The sequence below is a fragment of the Dicentrarchus labrax genome, unplaced genomic scaffold, assembly GCF_905237075.1.
Source record: "Dicentrarchus labrax unplaced genomic scaffold, dlabrax2021, whole genome shotgun sequence".
NCBI lineage: Eukaryota > Metazoa > Chordata > Actinopteri > Moronidae > Dicentrarchus > Dicentrarchus labrax.
In genome coordinates this window covers 15,582,129-15,609,509 of record NW_026136708.1, presented here as the reverse complement: position 1 = coordinate 15,609,509, position 27,381 = coordinate 15,582,129, and the positions used below count along the sequence as shown (strand labels likewise).

At 39.4% G+C, this 27,381-nt stretch overlaps 2 protein-coding genes across 6 annotated transcripts in view; both read right to left on the bottom strand.

Moving 5' to 3' along the window:
* Nucleotides 1–165: 165 nt before the first annotated feature.
* pals1b (protein associated with LIN7 1, MAGUK p55 family member b) lies at nucleotides 166–18,172 on the bottom strand. 3 transcript variants are annotated; one of them, XM_051409353.1, is made up of 14 exons: nucleotides 17,943–18,172; nucleotides 14,042–14,523; nucleotides 12,715–12,923; nucleotides 9,416–9,493; nucleotides 6,705–6,824; nucleotides 5,810–5,971; nucleotides 5,261–5,338; nucleotides 4,984–5,167; nucleotides 3,932–4,000; nucleotides 3,698–3,769; nucleotides 2,845–3,006; nucleotides 2,374–2,576; nucleotides 1,959–2,069; nucleotides 166–1,168 (listed from the first exon to the last, which is right to left on the bottom strand). In XM_051409353.1, the coding sequence occupies exons 2-14, from the start codon at nucleotides 14,367–14,369 to the stop codon at nucleotides 992–994; spliced, it is 1,953 nt and encodes a 650-aa protein (XP_051265313.1). In that variant the 5' UTR covers nucleotides 14,370–14,523; nucleotides 17,943–18,172; the 3' UTR covers nucleotides 166–991. The 3 variants fall into 3 exon arrangements, with proteins under 3 accessions (XP_051265313.1, XP_051265314.1, XP_051265315.1); XM_051409354.1 differs by having other exon boundaries at nucleotides 6,705–6,812; XM_051409355.1 differs by lacking the exon at nucleotides 9,416–9,493.
* Nucleotides 18,173–20,992: 2,820 nt separating this feature from the next.
* gphnb (gephyrin b) overlaps nucleotides 20,993–27,381 on the bottom strand; it is a 97,381-nt gene continuing 90,992 nt past the window's right edge. For 2 of the 3 annotated variants that reach the window (XM_051409349.1, XM_051409350.1), the window contains 7 exons: nucleotides 26,170–26,291; nucleotides 25,912–25,999; nucleotides 25,419–25,492; nucleotides 25,148–25,212; nucleotides 24,921–25,024; nucleotides 23,257–23,353; nucleotides 20,993–22,530 (listed from right to left, as the gene is read on the bottom strand). In XM_051409349.1, the coding sequence (XP_051265309.1) occupies nucleotides 22,397–22,530; nucleotides 23,257–23,353; nucleotides 24,921–25,024; nucleotides 25,148–25,212; nucleotides 25,419–25,492; nucleotides 25,912–25,999; nucleotides 26,170–26,291 (684 nt within the window). In that variant the 3' untranslated portion in view covers nucleotides 20,993–22,396. Of the gene's footprint in view, nucleotides 22,531–23,256; nucleotides 23,354–24,920; nucleotides 25,025–25,144; nucleotides 25,213–25,418; nucleotides 25,493–25,911; nucleotides 26,000–26,169; nucleotides 26,292–27,381 lie in introns of all 3 variants that reach the window. The other variant, XM_051409348.1, reaches the window with a different exon arrangement.

Genomic DNA, 27,381 nt, shown 5'->3' with positions numbered 1-27,381 from the left:
CAGAACTCTAAATTTAACACATTATTTTTAGTTGCAGCAGGACTTCACAAGGGGTGAATGACTGCATTTGTGTTGTATCACCAAGATTACTAACTGGTTTTAAAATGACGCTCTCTAATATAACAACAATTACAAGGTGAAATCATTGCATTCAGTATGTACATCACTTGTTCACATATGTATCGGATTTTATTAACACTCTTTTCCAGAATTGTGCTTATGATTTAAGTATCCTGCAAAGAAGCAATACCGTTACTAAACTAACCCAGCAGTAATTTGCAGCATGATATACTGATAGTAATGATAACCAGCTAGAGACAATACCTTCAATTTGAGGTCTGTTATCACAGCATAAATGAGACATGAGACAACATAAAATAATACTGACATTGGTGTAAAGGAAGCACTCCAAAACTGTGCAGATTACAGCAGATATTTCTTCTGTGTTTCTGACTGGAAGACATCAAACTGCAGCTACTTTAAGCACAAGTGCTTCTCTTCTGTTTGGTACCTGCTTTTATCAGGAAGCCACTTTATATTTGTAACATTAACACACTCCGAGTTGAGTGTACTGTTTGGTATATCACATAGACACACAAAATGTAACAATAAAATATCCTTTTGTCTAGAAAATATATATTTACAATTATAAATAACTATGAAGAATAGGATAGAAATCTTTCTATTTGTTTGATAAATGACTTTGCATAAAACTGAACAAGAACCTTCATAAAACAACCAGAAAAAAAAAAAAAATCACTCACAAAGACACACACACCAACAAAAAGAAACGTAAGAAACTTGAGTCCATCCCTGCAACATGTGGTAAAGACCCCCTCCTCTATAAACGAGGAGAATGTGCACGTGAAAATCCAGCGACAATCAGCACTGTCCATCCTTCATTTGTTTCAGTCTCCGGGGAACATTCATGTTTGTTCTTTTGTTTACCTCCTCCTACCCTGAGGCTCCCCACGGTGAGACCCTGTGACCTCTAGCACAGCCAGGAGGTGGGCACCCACTGTGGCTCAGTGTCCAGCTTGTCTATCAGCCTGCGCAGCTCGTAGAAAGCCTGGTCTGGATCCATGTTCACAATGGTTGCATCAAACAAGTGGCCAAAATTGTGCTCCATCTCGCGGGCCTTTTCAATGACCTCCTTAAGCTCTTCAGGCTGTGTACAGGAAACAAGACAATGCTTTTTAGTCAGTGACAGGGTGGCGATATAAATCTTAAATGCTTTTTAATTTATGATATGAACATTTTGTTATCATTGTGATAGCTGTGTTGGTTATTTCACGATGTGATGCAGTATTGTTTATTTCCGTTGTACTGTGTATTTAGAGCTGTGGTTCCCAACCATTTTCCTTAAGGGACCCCTTTTCCGGTCATTAAGTACACTGACTTAGTGACATATTTGATGGGTATTTCATATTATATTCAAGGTATAACAATAACAGTGGAGAACAACTGATAAACTGTACAACAGGGAACACAGTAATTGCAGGAAGTTTGTGTAAAACGAGATTAGGATGCATTTTGAGCAGATTATTTCCTGTTAATATTTATCAGAGATGAGTTTTCCTGACATTTTTATACAATTATCTGTCTGCATTATGTATTTGTTTTCAAAATCATACATAGGCAGTGTTTTCTTGTCATTGTCTTATTAGCTCATTGGTTGTTTTCTAATGCAGGACGAGGCTCTGTGAATATAGCTTGTATTCAGGTCTTCAAAGTTTAAATATTAAATAATAATCAAAAATTTTAAATTTTAATAACAATTTTATTTGTTTTTCACACAAAAATGAACAAAATGCTGAGATATAGGCTACTGTGTATATAGTTTTCTTACACCCCTTAAAATCAAGAAGGCCCCCCGAAATTCCTAACAAATAAAAAATTAAAAAAAAAAAAAAAAAAAAAAAAAAAAAAAAAAAAAACAATTTGGAGACAGTGGGTACCTTTGGTGTTTTCCCCTCTGTGGCCAGCAGGGTGCGCAGTCGTTCTTGAGAAGGAGGAGCGATGTAGATGACATAGGGCTTGAGGTTGGAGGATCTCAATACTTGCAGTGACTGACAGGAGGAAGAACAGGGACATATGAATATATTAAATGAATACATGAAAACCAAAATAAAGAAAAAACAGGACTAAAAATACACCAAGCCAAACACTGCAATAGCGTCTTCTTTATTGACTTTTTAATCAACCAAAAACCGATTTGAGATTCATGTTCAGGACACGAAAAAGATGTAATTATGTTCTTGCGAAGCCACAATGGTTAAGATCAAGACAGTGGGATGAAATGGGCTTTGTAATTAACATGTTAAGACAGAAACAATGTTAAGTCCAGACAGTAACAAGTGCTCAGTCTCCTACCCTGGTGTGGAGGCAGAGCAAACAGATGCGTCCGGAGTTGATGACGTGTCGAACTGAGTCGGTGCTGGTGCCGTACAAGTTCTTCTCATATTCCCCTGACTCAATGAACTTCCCTGACGCCAGGTCGGTTTCGAAGGCAGCCCGACTCACAAAATTGTACTCGCGCCCATTCCGCTCATGTATCCTTGAGTTTCTGGTTGTGTCTGAGCCGTGAGAAAGGATAAATTCCTTTAAAATTTGACTTGTTGGGAAAAATCCTCAAGGTAATCAGCACAGGTCACACATCAAAAATACACAGTAAGTCCTTTTTATGCGTCTGTTGTAAACTGTGCAGTCACAGTTGCATAAAGGTGATGTTATGTGTCAAATTATTTAAATTCTTTGCAAATTCACATGTTGTGTTCCTTGTCTGGATTCATAAAGTGTTTTTATGAATATTTGATATTGCCGTGTCCCTGTTCATTGACTTACGCGGAACAGCAACGGCAAACTTTTCCGGTTCAATGGACAGAAGCCTCCGACGCAGCTCATCGTGACCGCTGTTTGTAGGACCAATCAGAGCGATGGGGCGTTTGCGGCTGGCAGGCTGGTGATAAAGAGACATCTCCTCGTAGGTCGGGATGTCATCGCAATCTGAGGAGACAGTCAGGGGGAGGGTTAATGAAACATCCCCAATCAACTCAACAAATCCTTTCTAGCTCTTGGGATGCTGTTCTGTAAGCAACCACGACCTCTGACCCCTCTTTGGAGGCGGGAAAGAGGTGAGAGGAGATCAATATTGTACCAAACTACTATATTATTACCCCTGTGTCTTTTCTGTTGTGCAAAAAATATTTTTTAGCCATGTCTTGCTTCATATTCGACCCTCTCAGCTACACATAAAGTCCGCTATTGCTGGCCACTGAATAGTGTGTGTTTGAACCTGAGTATATATGTGTTTCTATGTGTGAACCAATAACGCCATAGTTCCCTTCAAGCCATTTAGGCACCTGCTGGGCACCTGTTGGTGCCTCCTCTGATCCCGTCTGTGAAGACAGGATTAATCTGACCTGTGACACACCGAGCTGCGACAAGCTGCTGCGAGAACGACCAGACATGTCAACTCCAGCTAACGTGTGGGGTTAATACTGACAATGTGTGGGCACTTGGAAACTGGCTTTCACTGGTGGTAAATAAGAAGTGACAATTGGGAGTCTAGTGGGTTAAGGGTGTAGCTTTAGTGGTTGTTGAGGAAGAGAGAGCACATTCTCAACAGACATCTCAAACCGTTACATTTCTGAAGAGACGCAGTGAGAAAAGTAAAAAAGAAAAAGTAGAGTCTTACCAGTATTTTTGCTCAAGTTAGGCGTGCTCTTCTTCCTTTGTTTCTTGCTTTTCTTTGCACACCAAAGCTTCCCTGGAGAAATGACAAGTCAAAAGAATGTTCGCTTTATCATTCCAGTTTGTTACAGCCATCTAGACACCACAACTTCTATTTTTATGTGAGTCAGGATGGATGCAGAATGTTTGAGTTTGCAAATAATATCTTGTATTTTCACATAGGTATGTTTCAACAGACCTTGGTGCTCTCGACTCTTGTCTGTTATAGTTTTCTTCAAGGTCTCTCTCTGTTGCTGGAAGCTTTTACCTAAAAAAAATTAGGAAAGCAAAGAGAAACAGATCAGCTATCCAACGCTGTAAATATAGATTCACCAATCCAATACGTTTTCCATCTCAAAAGCCCATATTTATTTAAACAAGTTTTAATGGATTAAAACATTGTGGTTGGTGTTCAATAATATGTCTCTATAGATCCTAGACTTTCCTGAGGTGCTGAGGAACAGGCAAAAAGATGGACAGCTTTCCATTTCCGTGCGTAACCTGATTTTCTTCCAGACACAACAGGCCGGGCTCAGAGAGTAATCGCAAAGAATTCTTAGGTGTTTGTTTTAATCTGCTTGATGTGCCAGATGGGTGGTGTTTCCTGCCAGGATAGTCGTGCCACGTAAGTTATTCGTCACAGACAACTTTCAAGTACCTTACTATGACTGCATTCCCCATGTGCTACTAGGGAGGGAATTAATAATCAACTTGTCAATATACTATGAGAAGTGGTGGTGACTGGTTGAAGGTTTTAAAACAATGTACAATAAAGGTGTGGGTACCATATTCTGGTTACTAAGACTACATCTGGATTTTGAATGTTGATATAGATGTGTGCACTTGTTGGACAATTTCTAATCAACAAATGGATTCAAATTATTCAGAATTATCATTTATTTCCGTTTCTTGTACTTTCTGACAGAATGACTGCTTTATCAACCAAGTAACCTTTAGCTGAAAACAGACCTGGTCCTCCAAAATATATTCTCAATGCAACGTCAAAGAACCTCATTTGCATGCAACTCCAATTTTGTTGCTCCTTTTCTCACATTTTTCCGCCACGTGCACTGCACAGGGAACATTTCTCCTGTATATATAAATAAAAGAATGTGATACTACAAAACATATAAATACATAATGCCTGTATTCTTCTAGATTTATGTACTAGTAGAAATTCATCCTTGCAGTTATATGCCCTTGTGAAGCAATAAACTACATATTGATATTCAGCACTGGTCTGGTCCCTACCTGGAATGAGTCCAGCCAGGGGCTGGTTGTCCTCATCTCCGTCCCTGTAGGCCTGCCACCAGTTGGGGTCATCCTGGCTGATGACGTGGAGGATATCTCCCTTCTGGAAGGACAGGCCTAGCTCCCGACATGGCACGAAGGGGTCATCACTGGGGTCGTAGTCAAAGTAAGCACGAACGTGCATCTGAGGACAGGGTTTACAATGTCAAGGTTAGCGTTGCATGCATGCGGACAGGCGTTCTCATGCACACACACACCCACATCATTAGAGACTTACCACAGTCTGTCTGTGCGGGGCAGGTTTAATCTGGGAGCTTGGAATGAGGAGGAAGGTCAGAGTGCCGTGCATTTGTTGCTGATGGAAAAGATGGCATGCAATGAATTAAACATGACAGGGATCACATTTCCATAAAACAATATCTTATACTGACTATATTTACCTAGGGCGTTTAGCAAATGTTTTATTTCCAGGCAGTTGGCTACATGTTATATTTTGAGAATTTGTATTCATGTGAAATTACCTTTAAATTGGCACAGGAAAAAGAAACAGACTTTTCCAGAAATAAATGCAGGCAGCAGTAATGTTGTTTATTCGGATAACAATGATCTCCTAAAATCAATGTATATAATTGTGCCCACAGCTACAGATCTTAATTCTAATGCCTTTTATGGCTTTAAATGTACATAATATTAGTTTTCAAGAAATTTGAAGCACCTGTATGAACACCGTAACAAAGCTATATTCCCATTATATAAAATAAAGTTGTAACAGAGCTGATTTCCCATGAATTATTGTATAACACCACTGGATAACCCCAGTCCTCACCAGTAAGTCGTGGACTTCATTGATGTGTTTCCCACGAATAGAAATCCCGTTGATCTCCAGGATCTCATCTCCCTCACTCAGAAGGCCGCTACTCTCTGCTGCTCCGCCTTTCACCACCCGACTCACGACCACACTGTCCATCTCGTTTCGTACTGTTGCACCCTGATGGCCCCACACCACACACACACACACACACACACACACACACACACACACACACACACACACACACACACACACACACACACACACACACACACACACACACACACACACTCTGAGTTAATATGCTGTAGATGCCAGAGATTGTCTCACAAAACAAGCAACACACTGGATAATTAATATGTAAACAAAACACTTCAAACCCATAATATTCTCCAAAATGACAGTGAACAGAGTCTAAAAAGCCAAGGAGAGGCAACAGTTTGCATACAAAGAAATATGTCACATACGGTAAACATCATTGTGTCAGTGCCAGTGTTTTGAAATGGAGCTCACACTCACAGGCATTTTGCTACCCTGTTGGTTTGTGGGTACACTGACACTGACACACCCAGATGATAAATGTGAGTTGGTGGAGCATGGTGAAGCCTGAGAGTAGAGGCTTTTTTTACTTACATGCAAAAAAAAATAAATAAATAACACAAAAACATGGATGCTTACAACCCATATATATCTTATTGGCTCATTTGTCTTCTACATTTTTATTGTACTGTAATTAGATGCAGTATTGGATGTGTACACAACTGTCTTTGTTCCTCACCGCCTTGCCTCTCACAAGATCTGTAATTATGAAGTAGAATATTCCCAAGTCGATTATAAAGCAATTTAAATGAGACACAAGCACACAGCATAAACAGAAGATACTCAGAAAGGCTTAGAGATGGCGTCTCACCAATGGAGTGTCGCGGGCCTTCTCCAGCCGCACCAGTTTAACTGTCTCTCCGAGGTACTCGGTCACATTTTCCTCTGCCATTTCCTGCGCCGCCACACTGTCATGAGCCTGCATCAGTGCCTGCCACATTAAGCAAACATAGAGACACACATAGAGACAAACAGTACGCACACACAGAAATTTTGCAAACACACAATAGACAGAAACACAGACAGACAAATAAAAGAGGGGGCAGCGTGAGGTAAAGAGAATATATGCATGAATGGCTTCTGACTGTCTGTATAGATGTTGTCCTTTCTAACGGCTATGGTTGTCATGGAAATAAAAGTATCATAAATCTTATAGCATGGTTTATAACACCATACATTTATCAACTGATGAAAAAGAAGATACCATACAAATTTCAAACATACACCTGTTAAAAGAAGCCTATCTACACCCCCATCTTTCTTAACAAGACCAGTCAGTAAACCCACCTCTAAGCCAGAAATAAAACAGAGATTGCTCTTTCACTTCATTTAATGTGACAAGCGCTCCCAACCCCACAATTAATAACCGTCGGTCCAAATTAAGTTTCTCTATCCTGCAGCAGAGGGGACCTGAGAGAGCGCAGGCCAGGCTAAGCTTTGGCGTACACACAATCCGTCTTAATCTCCCCCAGCATTTAGGAGTCAGGATCCACCGCCATCAATCATCAAACACCTTTGGCTTCCCTGCTCGTGAGGAAACTGTGTCCTAGAAAATGGTGAGAGGGAGACAGATGAACTTGAGGGGACCCTATTTCTCTCACACATGTACCTGTCTCCATTAGTATGGGCTATGAGGTTGTTTACCTGTACAGACTACAGGGTGACTCATGTGATCCTCTGCTCCCCACAGGGAAACCAACATAATCTGTTCCACTTTCTGTGCCACAAGGCAGGCTCACTTCACATCATACTGCCCCTGCTGGCTACATGGATCCAGCTCACTGGAGGGGTTAACAGGGCAATGGGAGAACTGGTAGTTCACACATGGGTCATACATCAGACCCCCTGGCGCTCTGCTGACAGGACCCTCAACCATAAAATCACAGCAGAATCATCCACCTGGGGTCTTCTCTCACCTTACTGCCTCTCTAATGGACAATAACAGCCTGATAATGTGGCTACATATTTTTTTTTCTACAGAAGAATCACTGAAGCTTAAACTGTCAAATCAAGAGCATTAGCAAGTCAAGCCACTTTAAAGCAATCCAATTTGAATATCTGTATTTTGTCGAACACCTCTGATGTCTAATCGTTTCTATAAAGATGGAGCATGTGGCACACCTGAGAGGAACATCTTAATTGTCCAGTTAGTTAGCTGTGCCAACAGCAGCCATGGTAATGTACTGTATGATCCTTACTTAACAGATTAAAGCCAAATTGGACTGACAAATTGCTCATAACCGAAGATTAGACTCAGTTAAGTTAGTTAATGACACCCACTGTGAGTCTTTGATTATAAAGTATCCTAAAACCCTCCTTTAAAATACTTGCTTACTTTATCCCCTTCATAACAAGTAAGAAATAGTCACCTAGACTATTATTCTAACATCTTAAGATACTATGTAGATTATGTATGTATGTATGTATGTATGTATGTATGTATGTATGTATGTATGTATCAACCAGTTACATCTTGTAATACACTGGCAATATCACTGTATTTGAAAGAAGCATACACCTTGTCAGCAGGACTCATAGGAATACACCTTATTGAAAGGTTAATTATGGCTTTCATTTATCTAAATCAAACTACAGTACATAATTGCAGAGACATTGCAAACTACACTAAAGCTATAGTCTGTTACACACAAACACACATGACATAAACCAGTAAGATCTTTTACATTTCTTAGTTCATTTCAAAGACATTAACAATCACTCTGCTGCAAAGAACACACCAATCACTCCGTTTTCATTACCAAGAGAGCTGACTCACATGACAGCCTAATTTACATAATGGCCTTTCTTGAGACCCACCAGATTAATCGTCGAGAACAAAACAAGGACTAGTTGACCTTGAAAAAGATTTACTTTAGGCCACCCTGAAATAAAAGCAAATAATAACAGTGTGTCATTAAAGAATTCATCAGTAAAGCAAGCATCTGCCCTGCTCAAATATCCTTGAGCAAAATAATAAATTCCTGCCAGCTCAAGGGAGACCCTACATTTCATGATCTCATGACCTCCTCCATAAAGTCCCTGCTGTCTATATCTTTTGTTCTGTCCTGGTGTAGTGTACTGGATCATGATGGCGCAATCTGTCAATCAATCTGTATGCCAAGTATATATGATGACACAAAGTGACAAAGTGAGGCTGTCTTGCACAAAAAAAACAGCAGATTTCTGCAGATGCAAGCAAAGACATTTCCGCTTTTGGCACGCAAAAGGTTGACAATGAATTATTTCTTCTTTAATTGCCTTTGAACTGGTATTAAGTCCTATTTTTTCGTCTTACAATCTATAGGCTATTAAATGATTAACTCCGACTCCCCAGTGGAGGGTGCAAGAGAGACAATTATCCTATTGGAATAATAAAACTTAAAATATCAGCATATTAACTAAATCAATGAGTTGGTCTACAAGACTCGGCTGGCTTGCTCAGTCTCACTGTTGTTGTTTTATATTAATAGTGTAGGTAAAGGGGAGATATGAAAAGCCACAGCTAGCAAGCTGACATCTGACCTGAAGATGAGGATTGGTGAGCAGAGCCCTGAGCTCCAAACCCTCTTTCTGTTGGCTGGACTGGAGAATTTTCTGTACCTGAACAGAAACACACACACACACACACACACACACACACACACACACACACACACACACACACACACACACACACACACACACACACACACACACACACACACACACACACACACACACACACACAGAGAACCATGTTGAGGTAAACTGTTTGACTGCCACAAACAACTATAAACTACAACAAAACCAAGTAAAGTCAAGATCAAATAAAGAGTACCAATTTAAAAACCTTAAACTGTCTTGAATTTTTCAAATGGAATTGTTTAAATACAATCAAAGTCTTCAGTGACAAGAACCTCATATTTGAGTCTAAAGCTGCCGGTATACTCCAGGTGAAACAGGACCAGCTTTTGAGGCATGTTTGGAACAGGTACAAATACATTTAATTTCCAATGTGGTCAGACATCACATCATACGAACTAGTTCTTTTCTAGCGCAACCCAGCCCTAAGCTGTTTCTCCTAACATCTGACATTGGACTCCTCTGACCTTCATTATAGAAGCACATTTTAAAACAAGACACAGATCATGATTTTATGATTTTGTCAATAGTTTCGAATGCAAAGTCAGCACTGTTACATAACATTTAAAAAGCGGAATACCATGTGGTGATCAAATTAATGCTCCCCAGACGATGCATTCTTTGGATTTTAGTGACTCAATGAGCCATTCCCTAGCACAAACCTCAGGGCAGACTGTCAACTTTTTACACATCATATCTCAGTTAAATTTTTACTGAGATATCCCAAATACATCCCCAAATCTCATGAATGGATTATGATAGCACCCTAAACTTAAATTTTTTTTTATGATTATGTACATTAAGGTAGAACATTTTCTACATGCAAACCATAATTTCTTCTTACTTGTTTCCCTTGCTTGGCCCGGGTACCTTTTTTTAAGGACAATGTGTTTAGCATTTCACCTACACAAACACTAAGTTGGGCTGAACAAATATCTGTATGAATACATAAAAAAAACATTGCACTTGGCTACCCACTAGTAACTCACAGTAGGGTTTCACATTCCAGACAGAAAAGTGCTCCATATTCACTCTGCTGTAAAGCAACTTGATTAGTGCTGGCTGTTACACTTGGAAAAACTAAATAAAAACACAAATCCATAACAGATTCATTTTCATTGTGTTTTATGCATCAATGTTGTATTCAACCAAATTTAACAAGCATAAACTTGGAAAGCACCTATCTAAACTACAGTACATTACACTTTTCTTCCGTGGCTTTTCAGACTTTCCAGGCTTTTTGCTCCATTTCCCTTCCCTTCCTTTCTGCTCTCTGTTACATGGTTCTATTTTAATCATTTGGTGGGAAGATGCTATTGTTTGTGGTTTGGATTATATACTGAATCATGACATTAGGAACTTTGGTGTCCTGTTACTCTGTCTTTCTGCCTCTTCCTCTCCTGTTGGAAGCTTAGTTCATCCATTACACTAATCGAAGCTCTCACTAACAAGGTGACGTACTTTCCCCTCCCCCCCCAAAGCAACGCTGCGCCCCTGTCCACACTGCTGTAAGCTGCTGGAGTTTCTTTTTCTGGCTGACCAGATCCTGGCCTCCTTCCTGCAGTGTGCTGTACCGTTCAGCCAGCACCGAGGGCTGCTTGGAGATTAGTTTACCCAACAGCCAATCTGAGTGTCACACAGCACAGCCACTTAGTTTAGACCAACTGCAGCTCAAACTATTACGCGTCGTTAAGCACTTCGGGAGCTGTGCCCGGTGGGTGTGTCCACTCATCTACTGTATGGAGGAAGACAACGTGCTGTGCGTGTGAAGAAAAATAGATCATCTCAACCGGTCCCTCTATCTTCAAACCACTCCAGTCAAGACTGGAATACCAATTCTGTAGCAATGCTGCTTGGTGTCCTTTGAATGAACTCTACACAGCTCATAACAGCCTGTTTCGTCAGAACAAAGTTGACTCTTACACATCCAGCCATCAGCTAAAAATCACACTGCACCAGCTTGACTGTGCTGAAAAGCCTGTATTACATTTGTTCATGTTCACACCTATCAAAAGTTGACACTAATCCTAATGAAGTGCCTATTGTGGGTGTAGCTTGTCATCGTTGGATGGAGCTTCTACCTAATTCAGAGCAAACCATATCACAATTTCTGTATTTTTACAGGGACCAGGCTCTGTGTGACAGGCTGCATTTGAACACTCAATGTGCAGAGGCACGGCTCTGCAGGGACACAAGTCAATTACTGTCGCTTTGCTTCAGTAGAGCCCAACTGTGTTTTGTCAATGAGGGAGTCAGGTGTGGCACATTCCCACCTACTCAAACCTGAATACTGAAAAGGTTTCTTGCTCTCTGTCACTCTCTGTACTGAGACACAGGAGTCTGCACTGTCTACTGTTATTTAAAGAGGAAACAGCAATTGGACAGAGAAATCAAATATGAAAAGAAAAAGCACTGTGATGTTTTATATACTATATTTGGAAACCAGTGGAATAAACCACATATTTCCATTCTGGTTCATGCATTCCTTCCTTTTCTTCAATGGCCATCTCAAATGTAGAGTATCTCCCTGTCATCGTATACGGTTTCACCCTTATTCTCCACTTAAAACGTTTCTACCTTCTGCCTCTTTTACCTTGGCTCAATTTCCATGCATGGCCTGGATCCAACAAATCCCTCATTTTTGTTTTCACTCACCTTGTTAACCACAAGACAATTTACATTTTATAATTATTTACACTGGCATGGCTGTTTTTTTGGGCAGCTTTGTTGAATTAACCATCACCTCAAACAAAGATTTTTCATGCTTCATTGAGCTTGTTCAGATACTTACTCACAGAGGTACTAGCCTCTAAATAGAGGCTTAACAGGGTCCAAACCACAAATTGGTGAGTACAGTCTTTAGCGCCTTTATGCCTGTTTGTACAAACTGCCTCCTCTGTGGAGACCACTGCTAGTCTCATGAGGTACAGAATTAGTTTTGTGGCATGGATAAAAGTGTAACCATGTATAACTAGAGTGAGGTATTCATTATTCCGGGTAAAACTCTTTTCTATTTTCCCTGATTCAAATTCTCCTGGAGCTGTGGGCTATTAGATCCAGCAGTATAAACGTTGCAAAGTATCAATATAATACTAACAGAAAGGTTATCACTGAGGTCTATGTACATTTCTGGTACTTTTCAGTAACTTCTCATACTGCAGCAAAGTAAAAGAGCTTCCATTCAATGTTTGTATGTGTACCTCCTGGCAGAGATCCTCTGCTTGTACTGTAAGGGCTGAGGTGGGACTGACTCTGCTCTTCTGCAGGGATACAGCGCTGTAGATGGTGTAGGCATTCCTGAAGTCCTCCTTGGCAAGGAGCTGCCTTATCAGCTCCACATCCTGCTGGCTCTGTGCATCAGTCAGGCAGTGCTGCGCCCACTTCAGAGCTTGCAGCAACTCTTCCAGTTCTGAGATAGAGGCAAAGACAGTGAGGGAAACAGTACAGAGGCCATACAGAGACACACAGGGTTCAAAATGACAGAAGTCAGGAAAGTTGTGCTCCTTCAAGAGTGGGAATGCTTATTGTTTGTATTACAAGATTACCTTTCTGTAAACACATGCAGCTTGTCAATGTAAGTCTTAATTTTCTGTCCACCAGCACATTCTACTTGCATTTGACCCACTGATATAAGACCGTCATCTCATACTAATCTCATGTTATACAAGACCTGGGTCTACAACAATAGTTACATTAACATCACTGATAAACAGAGATATAACCATGACAAGGGTTAGCTGGCTGCCAAACAGAGTTGTCAACTTTCAGAGCAATAAAAACATCTATGCACAACTGTATGTAAGTTATGTGAAGAACTCAAACTGTGGGTCTCTGCAGTGGAAGTCTAGAATGTTTACATTGGAGATTTATCCTTTTTATAGGATTTATCTTCTGCAACAACTTGAACTGTATAATAGATTTCATAGTAGATAGGCCCTGGTTGCCTCTCTATCTGCGTGCTACCTCTTTTGCAGCCACTGTCAGTTGTGCTCTCTGTCTTATCACAGCACCTCATGGCTGTATATATGATTTTAACTCAGATGTGATGTTATTTTCATAAGGATTACAGCCTTCTTGTATAGTGCTTTAGTATATAATTACAATGTACTCATTATGTGAGAAAAATGTTGTTGCTACGCACTGCCTGTAAGGATGGAATAAAATTATGCAGATTTAGATTTTGATGTGGTGTAATATTTAAAATTAACTTTAATCTTAATTTTCTTGAGGCAACTGATGGGCTTTTCTACTCCAGTCCAGAGTTAGGACCAAGGCAATAACCAGTTGAAATGGTGGACAGCCCCTAAAACACATCACCCTCCTCCACTCCCCTCTGCTCTGCCCCCTCAATAGTCATTGTTTGAATCCTTTTGTCTTCACAGATTTCTTTTGTAAAACCTCACAACTCCCTATTCTTCTACAAGGTCTAAATTCCTCTTCTTCTTTGTAACCTTCTCTCCTCCTTCCACCCTCTTTGACCCCCGTACAGACCTTCTAACCCTCACTGGCCTCCTCTTCTCAACTCACCGGCTACAGGATCCTGGTAGGATGTGTCTTTGGTGGCCTTTTCCTTCCCCTCAAAGGTGGGATTGTCAATGCCCACCTTGGGGTTCTGTGACAGCTTTTTGAGCCTAAGTGAAGCATTGGGATCGATGTCGTGCTTCCCCCTACTGTCCTCCTCTCTCCTCTTCCTCAGCTCCTCCTGGTAGTGCTGGATCCTCTCCATGTGAGCACTGCAGTGTGGAGATTTGACAAGGCTACCTTCTTCCCCTGGACAGTCCACTGCCCTCTCCCTGTGGCTCTTGGCCTGACCAGAGGCCTCTTGCACATAACCGTTTGAATGGGACGTAATCATCCCTGCTGCAGCAGAGCACAGCTCAAACCACCCCAGTGTTTACTGAGATCTGCTTGAGTGTTACGAGGCACTAATGCTGACACTGCTCGAATCAGAGGCCATAGCACGCCAGCGGAGGGTGTAGTCCTTTATGTTCTTTCTGTCATCTGTCATCCTGAAATACAGAGTTCAAATGGATTTTGCTTGTTGTTTTCACTTTCACAAAAAACAGTACACTTTTTTTAAAGAAGACATAGAAAAAATTAACAAAATTCTGTAATGGTTCAAACAAGATTTCGTTTGCTGTCACATTCTTAGGAAACCTTGAACAGAAGTTGATGGGTTTCATTGTCAGAAAAGGTATACACCAGACAGTAATCGATAGCTCAACTGAGAATATAGTAAAGATACTGGAGCCTTGTTTGTCAAAACATTCCCTTTTTGTTATACTTTATAGGCGGTGAAGGGTTAATCTATGGTTATTATATTTTCTATTTGTTGTTTGCATCTGCAAGAGTCTATTAGAGAAGATTATCATCATTATTATAGCTCCAGGATCTCATGCCAATGTCAATTTAAATACTGACATAATTTTAGAGCAGTGTGAAGTCGTGACACACCTCACGTACATAATTGCACAATTGATTGGTATAGTCTGAGGTATTATAGTGTGTAGCTTTTGTTTAAACACTTTTAAAAGTTCTTTCTTTATTTTTAAAGAAACCCTTGTGCTGCTGTAACATGGGAATTTCCCTCCAGTGGATCAATAAACCAAAGTAACTTGTTTGCATTCTGACCCTCACTAACCCTGTAAAGATCAGTTTTATTGATTAGTTCAGCAGCGGTTACTAAGTAACTTGTTCAGCCATATTACCTCGTACTTAATCGGTGCTCTTTCAGGGGCCTTGAGATGACACATTTCTTCAAAAATGTAAAAAGAAGTTGTATTTTAAAAGAAATGTTTAGCTTCCTTACCACCGGCTACTTGTTGATCAGGGCCAAGATTTACTCCTACCTCCTCTCATCTATCACACCACTAATCTAACTCTTTACATGGAAAGCTCTCTGGCCTCTGTCACCTGAAATCCCTTCAGTTCAACCTCATGGAGCCATTTGCTTGGGTACACCTGTCCCCAGTTATCCTCATGAACAGCTTAATCAAAATATCCATCTGCAGTCAATGTACAGATGTCTAAATAAAGATATTACATTTAAATGTGATGCCTGACAGATAACTACTACTACCTGAACAGCCTTTGTTGTGATTGATGTGGATTATAATCTATTTTAAGAATGAGACGTGTATTAATCAGGATTAGCAAATTTGGTAGTGTGACTGGGAGATGTTCACGTGGACTTAATGTTAGCCCAGAGTTTGTTTTTTTTATAACAGAAAATAATTTTCACAAAAACAGCTAAGCTAAGTGAGGAGTGAAAGGGAAAAGGAGGACATGTCTAGAAAGCCAAAAGCATGTGTTCATCTTTCACATAATGACATTAGCTTATGTTTAAACACCATGCAATGGCTTAGGTAGGACTGCCGTTCTCTCAACCTGCTATGTCTTAAATACATTGTAGGCTTTACACATACCTGAATGCATATTTCCTGGGGCCAGAATTGTGAAAAAGATAATAACTTGCATGTTACACTGCCTTCATTATGACTTATCAGTTAAAGACACATTTCTGTGTCCATAGAGAAAAAGCCTCAAGAAACAAAAAGATAATTATGGTTTTGTCACTGAAAGCCACTTTTGAAGCTCATGTCATATAGTCAGTCATACATCACCTACGACCTCACGGCAGCCCTCCCCCTCTTCTACCTACTTCCCACAGCTAATTACGTCTGGCAGGTCTATCCCCCCCAGCTCTTGATCCAAGCTCCCAAAACCCTCCCCTGCTGAAGCATTTAGCTCTGTTTCGAGTGGTGGTGTACGGCTCGAAAACAGCAGAGACGGCCAGCAGGCCATCTGTTCCTGTGGGCTTAATTAAGCCTAGATCTCGACGCTCTACTCTAGCTCAGTGGCCAGAACAGCACTGGCAGGGACACTGGGAAGGGACATAGGGACCTGGGTAGAATAGTAAGAATGAATGGAGGTGCACACACCCACCTAGACATAAACAAACAAGGCAATACGAGACGTTTGGTGTTTAGATATGTGGAACATGTTTAGGGCCACTGCAAGATTAAGGAGATGGTTAAATATTTCTGCAAAATTAAAGAAGTAATCAAGTCATGTGAGGTCAAATTAGGCAGTGGCAAGCTCATATCAGAAAGCCCACTGACTGAACAGGGTGAGGTGATACTGAAAGGCCAAAAATACAAAATACTATGTAAGATAATCTAAGATATCCCAGGAACAACCTAAATACAATTGGGTAAACTTTGACCTCTCATTTTCAGAAATAAACCAACATAGTACTATCCTGTCCTACAACATATTGTACTCTATCACTCTGATGTAGAATAAATGCAGAATTTATGAGTGGAAATAGTGCTAGAATCACCTCCTTTGATAGCAGTGCTGACCTTCTGTACACAAAACAATGCATCAGTAGAAGTAATGTTTATGTTGTGTATGTTGAAAACAACGTCAGCAGTATTCATTCAAGAAGGCCATTAGATCTGGTTGAAAGACCCGGAAAAAATATGTCCTCACAGGTACTCCAGACTTCAACATACTTATTAAATAATAATATAGTTAACTGTGAAAGGGACATGTCTTAAACTACCAGACCTAATATAACCATTCTTATATAAAGACTATTAATAGCAAACCAACCCCACTACAATTTGGTGATACTCCTCAATAAGGTTTTCATCGGGATACATATATATTCATGATTATCCTGATAATATGGTATATCACAATTATTTTTGGCCACTAATTTTCATATCATCACACAACAAGAGATTTCCTCCCAAACTCTAATCCCAACTAAACATGAGCTAATTCTTACTTAAAGTAACCAGATCAAAACTCAGCTGAGTTATTGAGTTCAGGAAAGTTAAAGAGTGTTTGTAAGGCATTAAGATACTCTCCATTTTGAATTTGTTATCATAAAAGTAACATTATTAGTCACTGAAAGTCACCTAAAAAAAGATGGGCAAACTGAGTCTCGGTGGATTTACCCCTCCACCACCAGATTTCTGGCTATAATTAGCAACATAAATACATCCAGGCGGGGTGAAAATGGTAAAATATGTTTCTTACATTAATCACAGTTCTTCAGCGGGGTTTTAAAACTAGCAGCCTGCTGGTTTGGTAACGTTAAACTAAGGTAGTCGTCCTGCAATGAGTCACCGGAGGAATTAACGTTTCTATTGTACAGAAATAATCATCTAATATATATTTTTGAGCAGCTTTACACAAGAGCAGTGTTGTGTACAGCGGCGACAGCAGACCTTAATACACGTATTGTTATTTTTATTTTTATTTTTTTAAAAGAAACACGCTGTTCTTAATTATTACTGTGTCAAAATGAACTTGCGTTAACGTAACAATAGCTAGGAACTTAGCTTTAGTAGCCTGGCAGCGCTAACTGCGTAGCTTAACGGTAGCTGTCCCGTTAACGGTCTCGGCTTGTACTCACCACTTCAAAGACAGCGGGCTGAATGGGTTTGGGATTAAACAACAAAAAATAAAAAAGTGGTTATTCCTTTATAATCCAGCGCTCTGTAAATGTGTGTTTCATTCACACACCGACGGCGAGGAGTAGCACAACGTCTCCCCCGAGGCTCCACAAGGACCGCGTTCAGCCGCCTGAGTGAGTTTTGTCCAGGCACGGTCGGGACACTTGTGGCCATTGCTGTGGAACTGCGCCCGGTGTTTTGAGTCGTCTCCCTGGCAACACTGCGGCTCTACAGCGCCCCCTCTCTGTCAGGCACGTAACGACCACACATATAATACTTTATATTAACTAAAACCCAAAACAATCCCCCAAAATCTCCCTGTACAATAATCCTGGGACTCTAATATCCACTGAACTTAATATTTATGTTTCCATTTTCTTTTTTTAAACATAAATACTATCTGTATATACTGTCATATCCACCTACCTCATGTACATGTATAATGTATACTACATAGTAGTTTATGTCTATTTTTGTCAAGCTTGTTGTTCTGTTTATTTATGCTTTTAGTCTGTGTTTGTACATTGAGAGCAACATAAGTCAGAATCAGAATCAGAAATATTTTTTAAAAATGTGTTTGTTACAGTTGTTCTACAAAAAGTAAGGATACAAATAATAATGGAAATATAATAAGAGCCTAATAGATATAATAAGATAATAAGAGCCTATATACAAAGTAAAACTGCCGTCAAATTCCTTGTATGTGTGCACATACCTGGCTGAAAATGATCTTGCTGTTATAGATCTGCTATAATGTATTGTACATTAAGTAATGTATTTCACTGTATTCCTCTGTGCAGTACATGGGCCCAAGCACACACTGAGGCACACACTGAATAAAAAAAAACATTTCAGGCTGCTCACAAATATCAAGAATGCAACATGAAAAAAGTTAATATTAATGGGTTTTGTCACTCCTATTTTTATGCCTTGACTTATATTTGGGTGAAAATCAGGCTCTAAATTTGAATGATTTGGGGGGTGTAAACAAGAAATATATGCTGCTATGGATTCAGGGACTTAAAGTAATGCAGAATGTTAGTTATACAGTTAGTTACAGTTACATTATATACATCATATTGGATTATAGTGAAGCATTAATGTGTGAGCAACATTTTAATGTGGTCAGTAGTGAAGTCTGCAGGCTGCAGGGTTTTCCTATTGTGTCCTCTTCCTCTGCAATAACCTTCCTGCTGATACCCGACAGTCTGACTCTGTTGAGAGCATTCACATTTACATTTCTAAGCTTCAACCTCATCTTTTTGCTTTAACTTTCAGTTGGCTGCTTATTTTTGATTACCTTGTACGTGTTACCCTGATTCAAAATTGTCATTACAAAATATCCATTGAAATTTAGTGGAGTAGAAGTATAAAGCTGCTTAAAATGAAAATATATAAGCAAAGTACAAGTACCTCAAAATATTACTTAAGCACAGTACAGAGCAGAATGTACTTTACAAATGATCAGTGGTATTCAGATACTTACCTTAAGTTAAAGTACTAATATCACACTGTCAAATACTCTGTTACAAGTAAATGTCTTTACCTTTAGCATTGAGTATTATAAGGAAATCATAGACTATATACATTCACAGGGACTTTTTTATGTACCTTTTATTGAACTACCCTCGGGATAAATAAAGTATATATCTATCTATTAGATAAGCAGCAGTGGCCCCAGCAAGGTGAAGTATCTCTTGGAAAATTAGAAACTGAATGAAGCAACTCAGAGATAAAATGCTTAGTAAATCTCTTGTTACTCTGTCAGTGTATCCTCTAATAAATAAACATACCCTAATTGCACTTGAGGGTGTGAAGAATTTGCCGTTATTTTCCACAATCATCTTCAAACTGATCCCCTTACATTCCACACATTTTACACACATTCACATAGATGAATTTAACTAAGTTCTTGTCACAGCACTATTAATCATCACCAACTAATGGGATCTACTGTCATTTCACCTTGCAGAGCAGAACAGAAACTGTCTAATCTCATGCAGCCTCAGAAATATCTACACCAAAGCCTGAAGCTGCCTTTTTCCTGCTGTATTTTCTATTAAGTTAATCCTTTCTGACACCTCTGTGCTTAACCTCTTTTCCTCATTAGGCTCTCTCCTGCCAGTTCCCGATTCTTAAATACTTACCTTCCTGGAAAGAGAGACAGTTAAACCCCCTTTGCTTTGCAGTGATTCATTCAAGTGCAGCTGTTTTCTCTTTGTTTATCTGAAACAGTGATGGATGAAGGAATCAGATACTTACATATAAGTGAAAGCATTATCAGCAAAAATGTATTTAAAATATAAAAAGTTAAAATACTAACTCTGCATAAAAACGCCTCCTGTAACTGCTATATATTGTTAGATATGACATAGATAGGTTGAATTTTACTGTTGTAGCTTGTTGAGATGAGGCCCTGTTTTTAATACTTTATACAGTATACAAGGACACAAGATGATTTAATTTGCCAAAGCAGGGTTGTATAATGAAATTCAGGTTGTGGTTCCCTTTATGCTACAAAAACAAAACTATATACTGTTAGTTTGGTAGTTTAGTCCAGAGGTTCTCAACATCGGGGTAAGGTCCCCTCCAAAGGGTCAAAAGATACTGTAAATCTGAGGGGTCATTAGATGATTAATGAGAAAGGAAAGAATCATTTAAAATAGATTCTGTAAATTTCCATTAATTGTTTTTGTGAAATATTGGATGATCTTACCTCTTTGGGCCTTGAGACCATGTGAGAAGTGTAGAAAGGAAATGTCCCTTTGGTGGAACTGCTAAATAATCTGAAACATAACAAGGGGCCCAAGCTAGACACAGATTTTTGGTAAGATGTCACAAGCCAGGAAGGATGTGAACCACTGGTTTAATATTTCAAAATGTGTATTTTATAAGCTTATATACATTTTATGTCATCGGAGTAATTATAGATGTCAAATGTAGTTGAGTTTCTCGGAACTGTAGATAACTTGAAGTATAAAGTAGCATAAAATGGGAAATACACGTAGAAGTAGCTCAAAATTTTATTGACCACTTGAGTTTTTAGTTACTTTCCACCAAGGTTTTTTTTTTGCAGAGCATAAATGCAGTTAAACACATTCACATTTGGGAACTGTATCCACTGGGGTGCTTTGCTAAAGAAGGTTAGACCATTACTCATTCATTCAGAATCCATGCACGTCTGCAACCTTCAGGCTACCACCTACCAAAGGTTTTAGTACCAAAGAAGCAAATCACTATTTTTTCTTTATATATATTTTATTAAAAAAGGAAACCCAACAAGAACTTTTTTTACATAATGATCAAGGATTTTTATTATCTTTGTCTCTTTCATCAGTTTCATATCATTACAGAAAATGTTATAGTACAGCGTTGTTCAATGTCTCCTCATTGCTTAATAATTTCCTTAGGAGTGCTGGTCACATATATCTGTACAATATGGTTCTTATTTTTTCTGTACATTTTTTGTGAAGTTGGTTAAAAAGGCTGTCAGCACTTAAAGAAGCTGTTTCTTTTCTTTCTTTTTTTTTTTTTCTTAAATAGTTGATCAAATAAAAGATTATTTTTCCCAGGTTCAGCTCGCCCCTGGGGGGGTTTGGGGCAGAGTTTAGACCCGGTCACCGTGAATATAAGGAAGCTTCAGGGTCTGGGCAGACTGGGGTGTGCCCCCCCACCTCCCCATCCCAACATCACCTCTTCCCTGCCCAGGCATTTGGCACTGCGCACATAAACAAGACTCACAAGATAAACAACAAGCAAAGCTCTTTGTGAAGCCATTATGATGCATACTAATGAGAGAAAAACAGAAGTGTCACCTTGATGGGTGCTCAAAAGAGGAAGTGGTCTTGATGTGCCCCCTCTTCCTCTTAGCTGAGCACCATGGGAAATCTGGAGTCTTCCTCAATGTTTTCTTCATTTTCAAAAAACAGATTATTTTTTTCCACTAAAGATGAGAAAATAATAATTTTCTTTTTTTGTCCTGGCAGGCACCTACAGCTGTCTATTAAAATGCTACTGCTATAGATAAGGTCTAGCATTGAACACACAAAGCAATTGCAATGAAAGGAACAAAGTTGCCTTAATATAATAATGATAATAAGAAGAATAATGATAATAATAATAAGAATAATCATAATAATATATTACAGAATAAATCTCTTTTTATAATTAGATTTTTTCATTAAAAGTTATATTTTCTTTGTTTGAAATACTATAATCTTTTTAAATTAATTTTTTCATATGTATCTAGGTTGTGATCAAGATGTTGACTATACCTCAACGTTATCCAAATCAATAAAAACTAGCTGTGCCGTTGCATATTACAGAATAGTCAATGATATGTGGACATGCACCGTGAACCACCCATTCCAACCCTCGCTATATGACGCCGACGCTCCATCCCTCTGTGATGACATCATAGCCGGCCGATGACCATGACGTCAACCACCTCGCCCTTGTGCAGCTCCACGTATTGCTCTGTTTTTGGAGGTAGCATCAGGAGCCCGTTAGCACTGCGCATGCTCATCAGCCTGCTGCTCACCTGGTTCCCTGCAGTGGGGAGGAGGGGGAGACAGAGGGGGATGAAATACTTTAAAAAAACAGAATCTAACCCATGTGGGAAAATTTGGGAATTTCCTTTGTGTTTCATCCCATCATAATGAAACTTAACATGATTAAGATGGCCACCAAAACTATTAAGTTCTGCAGTTTGACCTATTAGTTATATTATTTGTCATTGTCAAACTGGCTAAAAATACTACAGAGGCCAAGTGCTTTAATCAGTGTCGGATGCAGTAAATGCAGAGAACCTGGGGTAGTTGTGGTACGGACTAATGTTTATTTCCACTGTGCCTATATAGAGTAACAGGTGTAATTAATCTACTTTATTATTTCTGCCCTGATGAGGATCCCCTGAGGTTGCAATTGCCATTATGCGCCAAGTTAAAGCTTTTAAATAACTTTTCTCTGAGCCTGAAGAACATTTTTTTTTGTTGGCTAATTTTAACTTTATAATGCCCCTCAAAAATGCACCACACATTTGCATTGAGAAATCCATGAAGCAACTGCAGTTCAGTTAATGTGTTTATTCTGAGTATTTTTCAAGTATCTAGCTAAATTCACTTTGTTCTTTACATTGGATTCCTTGCTAGACAGGGAGTGATAAATTAAAAAATGATGCTATCAACTAGTGAACAGTCAGAGCCTGAATTCAGATACAGAAAGCCAAATCCTTCACAGTATTGTTTGGTGCTGGCTTTGGATGGATTTCGGTACCTGTGCTCTGTGCCCACGGCAGAGGCTCCTGGTGATGCCATGTCAGAATGCAGCGGTGGTATTCAGGGCGAGGGTCCAACTTCACATCACAAGACAACTAGAGAAAAAACATACAACATAAATAATAAAGACATATGCCAACAAGTCATCTTCATCACCCCGGATGTTTTTGTGTGTAATTCGTAAAGGTGGGTGCGATTTACCACATAGAGAAATTTCATAAAGTATAGAAACATATACTGAATTGAGTTTCAGATAACTTCCTAGAGCACTCATTTTATCGTCCAGAGATAAAACCCCCACTATTCTTGTACCTACGGACGCTAAAGTAACAATGTTACAGGTTTCTTAGGCAAGTACAAAATTTAACTGCAGACTGGTAAAGCATTGAACTCACTACCCTGATGGCCACAAGCCGAAACCCGGTTGTCTCTCAAGAAAGTTGTTTATGGTACTATTTTTACTGGAGTTTTGGCCTCTCCGTGCACCTTGGAAATAGGAGAGGTTGTGGCAGAAATCCCTACAAAGCTAGGGACTTAGTAAAAATCTCAAGTTTGTATAGTGTGTGTCCTCAAGGGTTGATTTTCAGCCAGAAGTAGAGAAGTCTTGAATATCAAACTTTCCTTCAAATACATGAATGCAGCAGAATAGTTAGAGCAAAAAAAATCTTATAATGGCAAAAATCCCAGATCTGAACCATCACCAAAATATAATTAACTTGGGTAAAAGGCTACGTGCCCACCCAAATTCTGCCAAAAACATTTGTACATTTCGAAACTTTATATATTTTCTAATAGGCAACAAGGCAAACAGAAAGCAGTGGACACTCTTCCAACTTTATTGGCAACGCCATCGGTTTTCCCTGAATACTGTTTGACCTGGGTCTGATGCCATCTGCTGAGGGAAATTATCTGGCTACATCTGTGCTTTCAGGCCATCAGTTCCACCACTAAGTGGCAGTAATGTATTCAAGTTGATTTCTAACTGCTTTATAACAGCAAATGATGTAGCAAAGCTCTCTGGATAGCACTCATGATGGCAGGGGACCAGACCTCTTACTTGATGATACTAGTTGGGGACACAAGCTGCGGCTGTTCAGTGTATATGATATTATTATGATTTTTCTTGCTCTGCGGTTATGAATATTCATGAGCAGGGAGCAGGCCTTCAGGTCAGTGTGGGCCATGATTGGTTCCTCTGCCAAGTCAAACCAAAACATGGCGGTCATAAATATGTATCAAGCGGATGATGAAAATAGTATTGAATCATGAGTTAAGATGCAACGGACTGCAGTGATACACCCTGGAACTTTAGTACAAACATAATTGTAAATATTCAGTGTTTTAGACCTTTCTGCTGCAGTTTGTTCCATCTGCACTCAAATGTTCACATATGGGAAGAGAAAGAATCATTTTGCAAATAGGGACTGTTTTTTTTACACCTTTTTTGACTTTTCCTTTACCTGTATGGATAAAACCTGCTTCCTGTCACTGAAACAATGGCTGTGAATTATGACCTAATTCAAAGTCTCAGTTGAGACCTCATGTCTGGTCATTAAAGAGAAAAAAGAAACCCTGTTTTGTGACCACCAGCGCCTCAACAGATGATGAACTTTGACTTTGTGTGTCTTGGCAGGCTGCCCTGGTTGCCCTTTTGCATCCTACCCTCGCTTTAATGATGGTGGGCCTAGGGTCCAAAATGCCCTGCATCTTCCTCAAGGCAGGGATGACAAAAAGATTACAGGTGACAACAGCGGACACGGGGTTTCCTAGGACAGACGGACGGACAGAGGGAGGAGAGCAGGAAGAGAATAGAGAGAGAAAAATATATGAGTAACATCTCTTCAGAAACAGCGGAGTGAATCACTCTTTCTCTCAACTTCACACACTACCTGGGAGGGCAAAGATTAGTTTGCGAGCACCGTCCATGTCCAAGGTGGCAAATGTTGTTGGGAGACTGAAAAAGAAAAGCAACATATGTTAATTTTGGTTTCAACTACTATAATAAATCCTGTAACAATATATGCCTGTTTAATGCAACACTGCTTTAAATGTGCATCTGATATTTGTGCAACTGATTATATAACTCATCTTATTTCAAATTTCTGTGAAGCACTTGATGACTGTGTTGTGAAATGTTGCATGAGAATAAAGTTTTCTTACCCTGGTTTCATGAAAACACGACCAAAATGGATCTGAGCATGAAGATCAATATCCAGCACCTGCTTAAGGTAGTCCTAAAAAAGACCAGATATTTTTTGAACAGGTGAAGATAGACAGGAAAGGGGTGTGAGAGAGAGGGGGGACGATATGTAGCAAAGGGTCGCAGGTTGGAATTGAACCCAGGCCGCTGCAGTGAGGACTGAACCTGCTCTACCAGGTGAGCTACCATGCACCCCAAAAAAGACATTAAAATTATAAACCAACGTCTAACAAACATAAAAGAGCAATACAACAGAAGAACCCTCAAACCAGCAAATAATAAAGCTTTAAAATATATATATTTAAATTAATATCTAGTTTTTCAAACCACCCATAAAAGTATGTGAGAATTTATTTGAAAATACAGGGCTGTGTCATTCCCCCTACTACCACAAGGTGTCAGTGAAACACAATGCCATGATGGGATGTGTGCACTTCTTTCCTGCCATCATACCTTCTCTCCCATGGACACTCCTCCTGAGGTGATGATGACATCAGCACGGCTGATGCCTTCATTCAGAGCGTTGAGAAGGTCATCGGGGCTGTGGGACACAGAGAAACACGCACACACACGTTAACCACCAAGGAGAGGAAAAAATGGAGAAGAATAGGGAAATAGAAAGCTAGTTTTGGAGTAAAGTATAGTAAGATGAAGATTATACGGAGGTGTAACAAGTATTAAAATGTTTATAGAATAAACATGAAGGCGTACTTGTCTCCCACGATGCCCAGATTGATGGTGGGGTAGCCATGCTCCTGGATAGTGGCCAGCAGGGTGGAACGATTGCTGTCCCTGATCTTTCCAGGATGGAGGTCATCTTCTGGGTTCAGTAGCTTCCACGACAGGTGGACAAATTAAACATGAGAAACACCTTTTATATACTACATCCTTTCTCAAGTCTGAGTAAAACAGATCTGGCTTAAACATTATTCATGAAATATTCTTAGCATCTCTTTGGATGGCAGAAAGCCTGGTGGGTAAAGTAATAATTATTCTATCATATTATTTCTATATTTAGCCTGCTCTTGGTACCAAATGGGTTGGTTCTGAAAAATAGGCTGAAATAGTGGTTGCCAGAAAATTTTGCTCAGTTTAAAAATATTACACAATATTTTACAGCGATGAGTAAAGAAGTGTCTGAAGCTTGAAATTATCATCCATTTGTTGTTTGTGGTTTTGGATAGACAAAACAGAATATTCATTGCCATACATTTTTGACAATGTTCACAATATTTAGCAAACAGAGATGTAATTTGTTCTCTGCTCCCAGCCTTTCAAATATGAGAATTTTTCTCCTTTATTCTGTTTTACATGACGAATATCTTTGGATTTTGAACTGCCGAACAGAAGATGTCAGCTTGGACTCTTGGAACTTGTGATGGGTGTTTTTTAGACTAAATGACAAATCGATTATTCTAAAAAATAATGAACAGATTATAAAAGGAAAATAATCATTATTATTTAATTATTACTTTCAGACAAAACTAGGAACCAATCGCTTGCAGGTCTTGTTGATATACTGTATGTGTAAATGTATTAGTGTATGCATGACACAAGTTATGTCTTCTATTGTTATTCACACATACTGACCTCCCTACTAATTTAACAGGTTAATAGTGGGGTTTGTAGGCAGAAACACAAGCTCTGCACAGATATGTCAGTAAGCCTGTCTCTTAATTTGGGTCTCAGAAAAAAAAGCAACATTAATACAAAAATGTACACAAAATCTACATAGTCTAATAAACATTGCTGCAGGTACAGAAAGTGTAAAAATGAGAAGACAAAGAAACCAAATCTAATCTTCTGTTTCATCAGACTTGCCTGAAGAAGGGGAGATGAGGACAATAAACCACTTCATAGGTTTGGAATATGGCCATGAAGTAGGTGACTCACAGCTGATTTATACAATTTAGACATATCTGC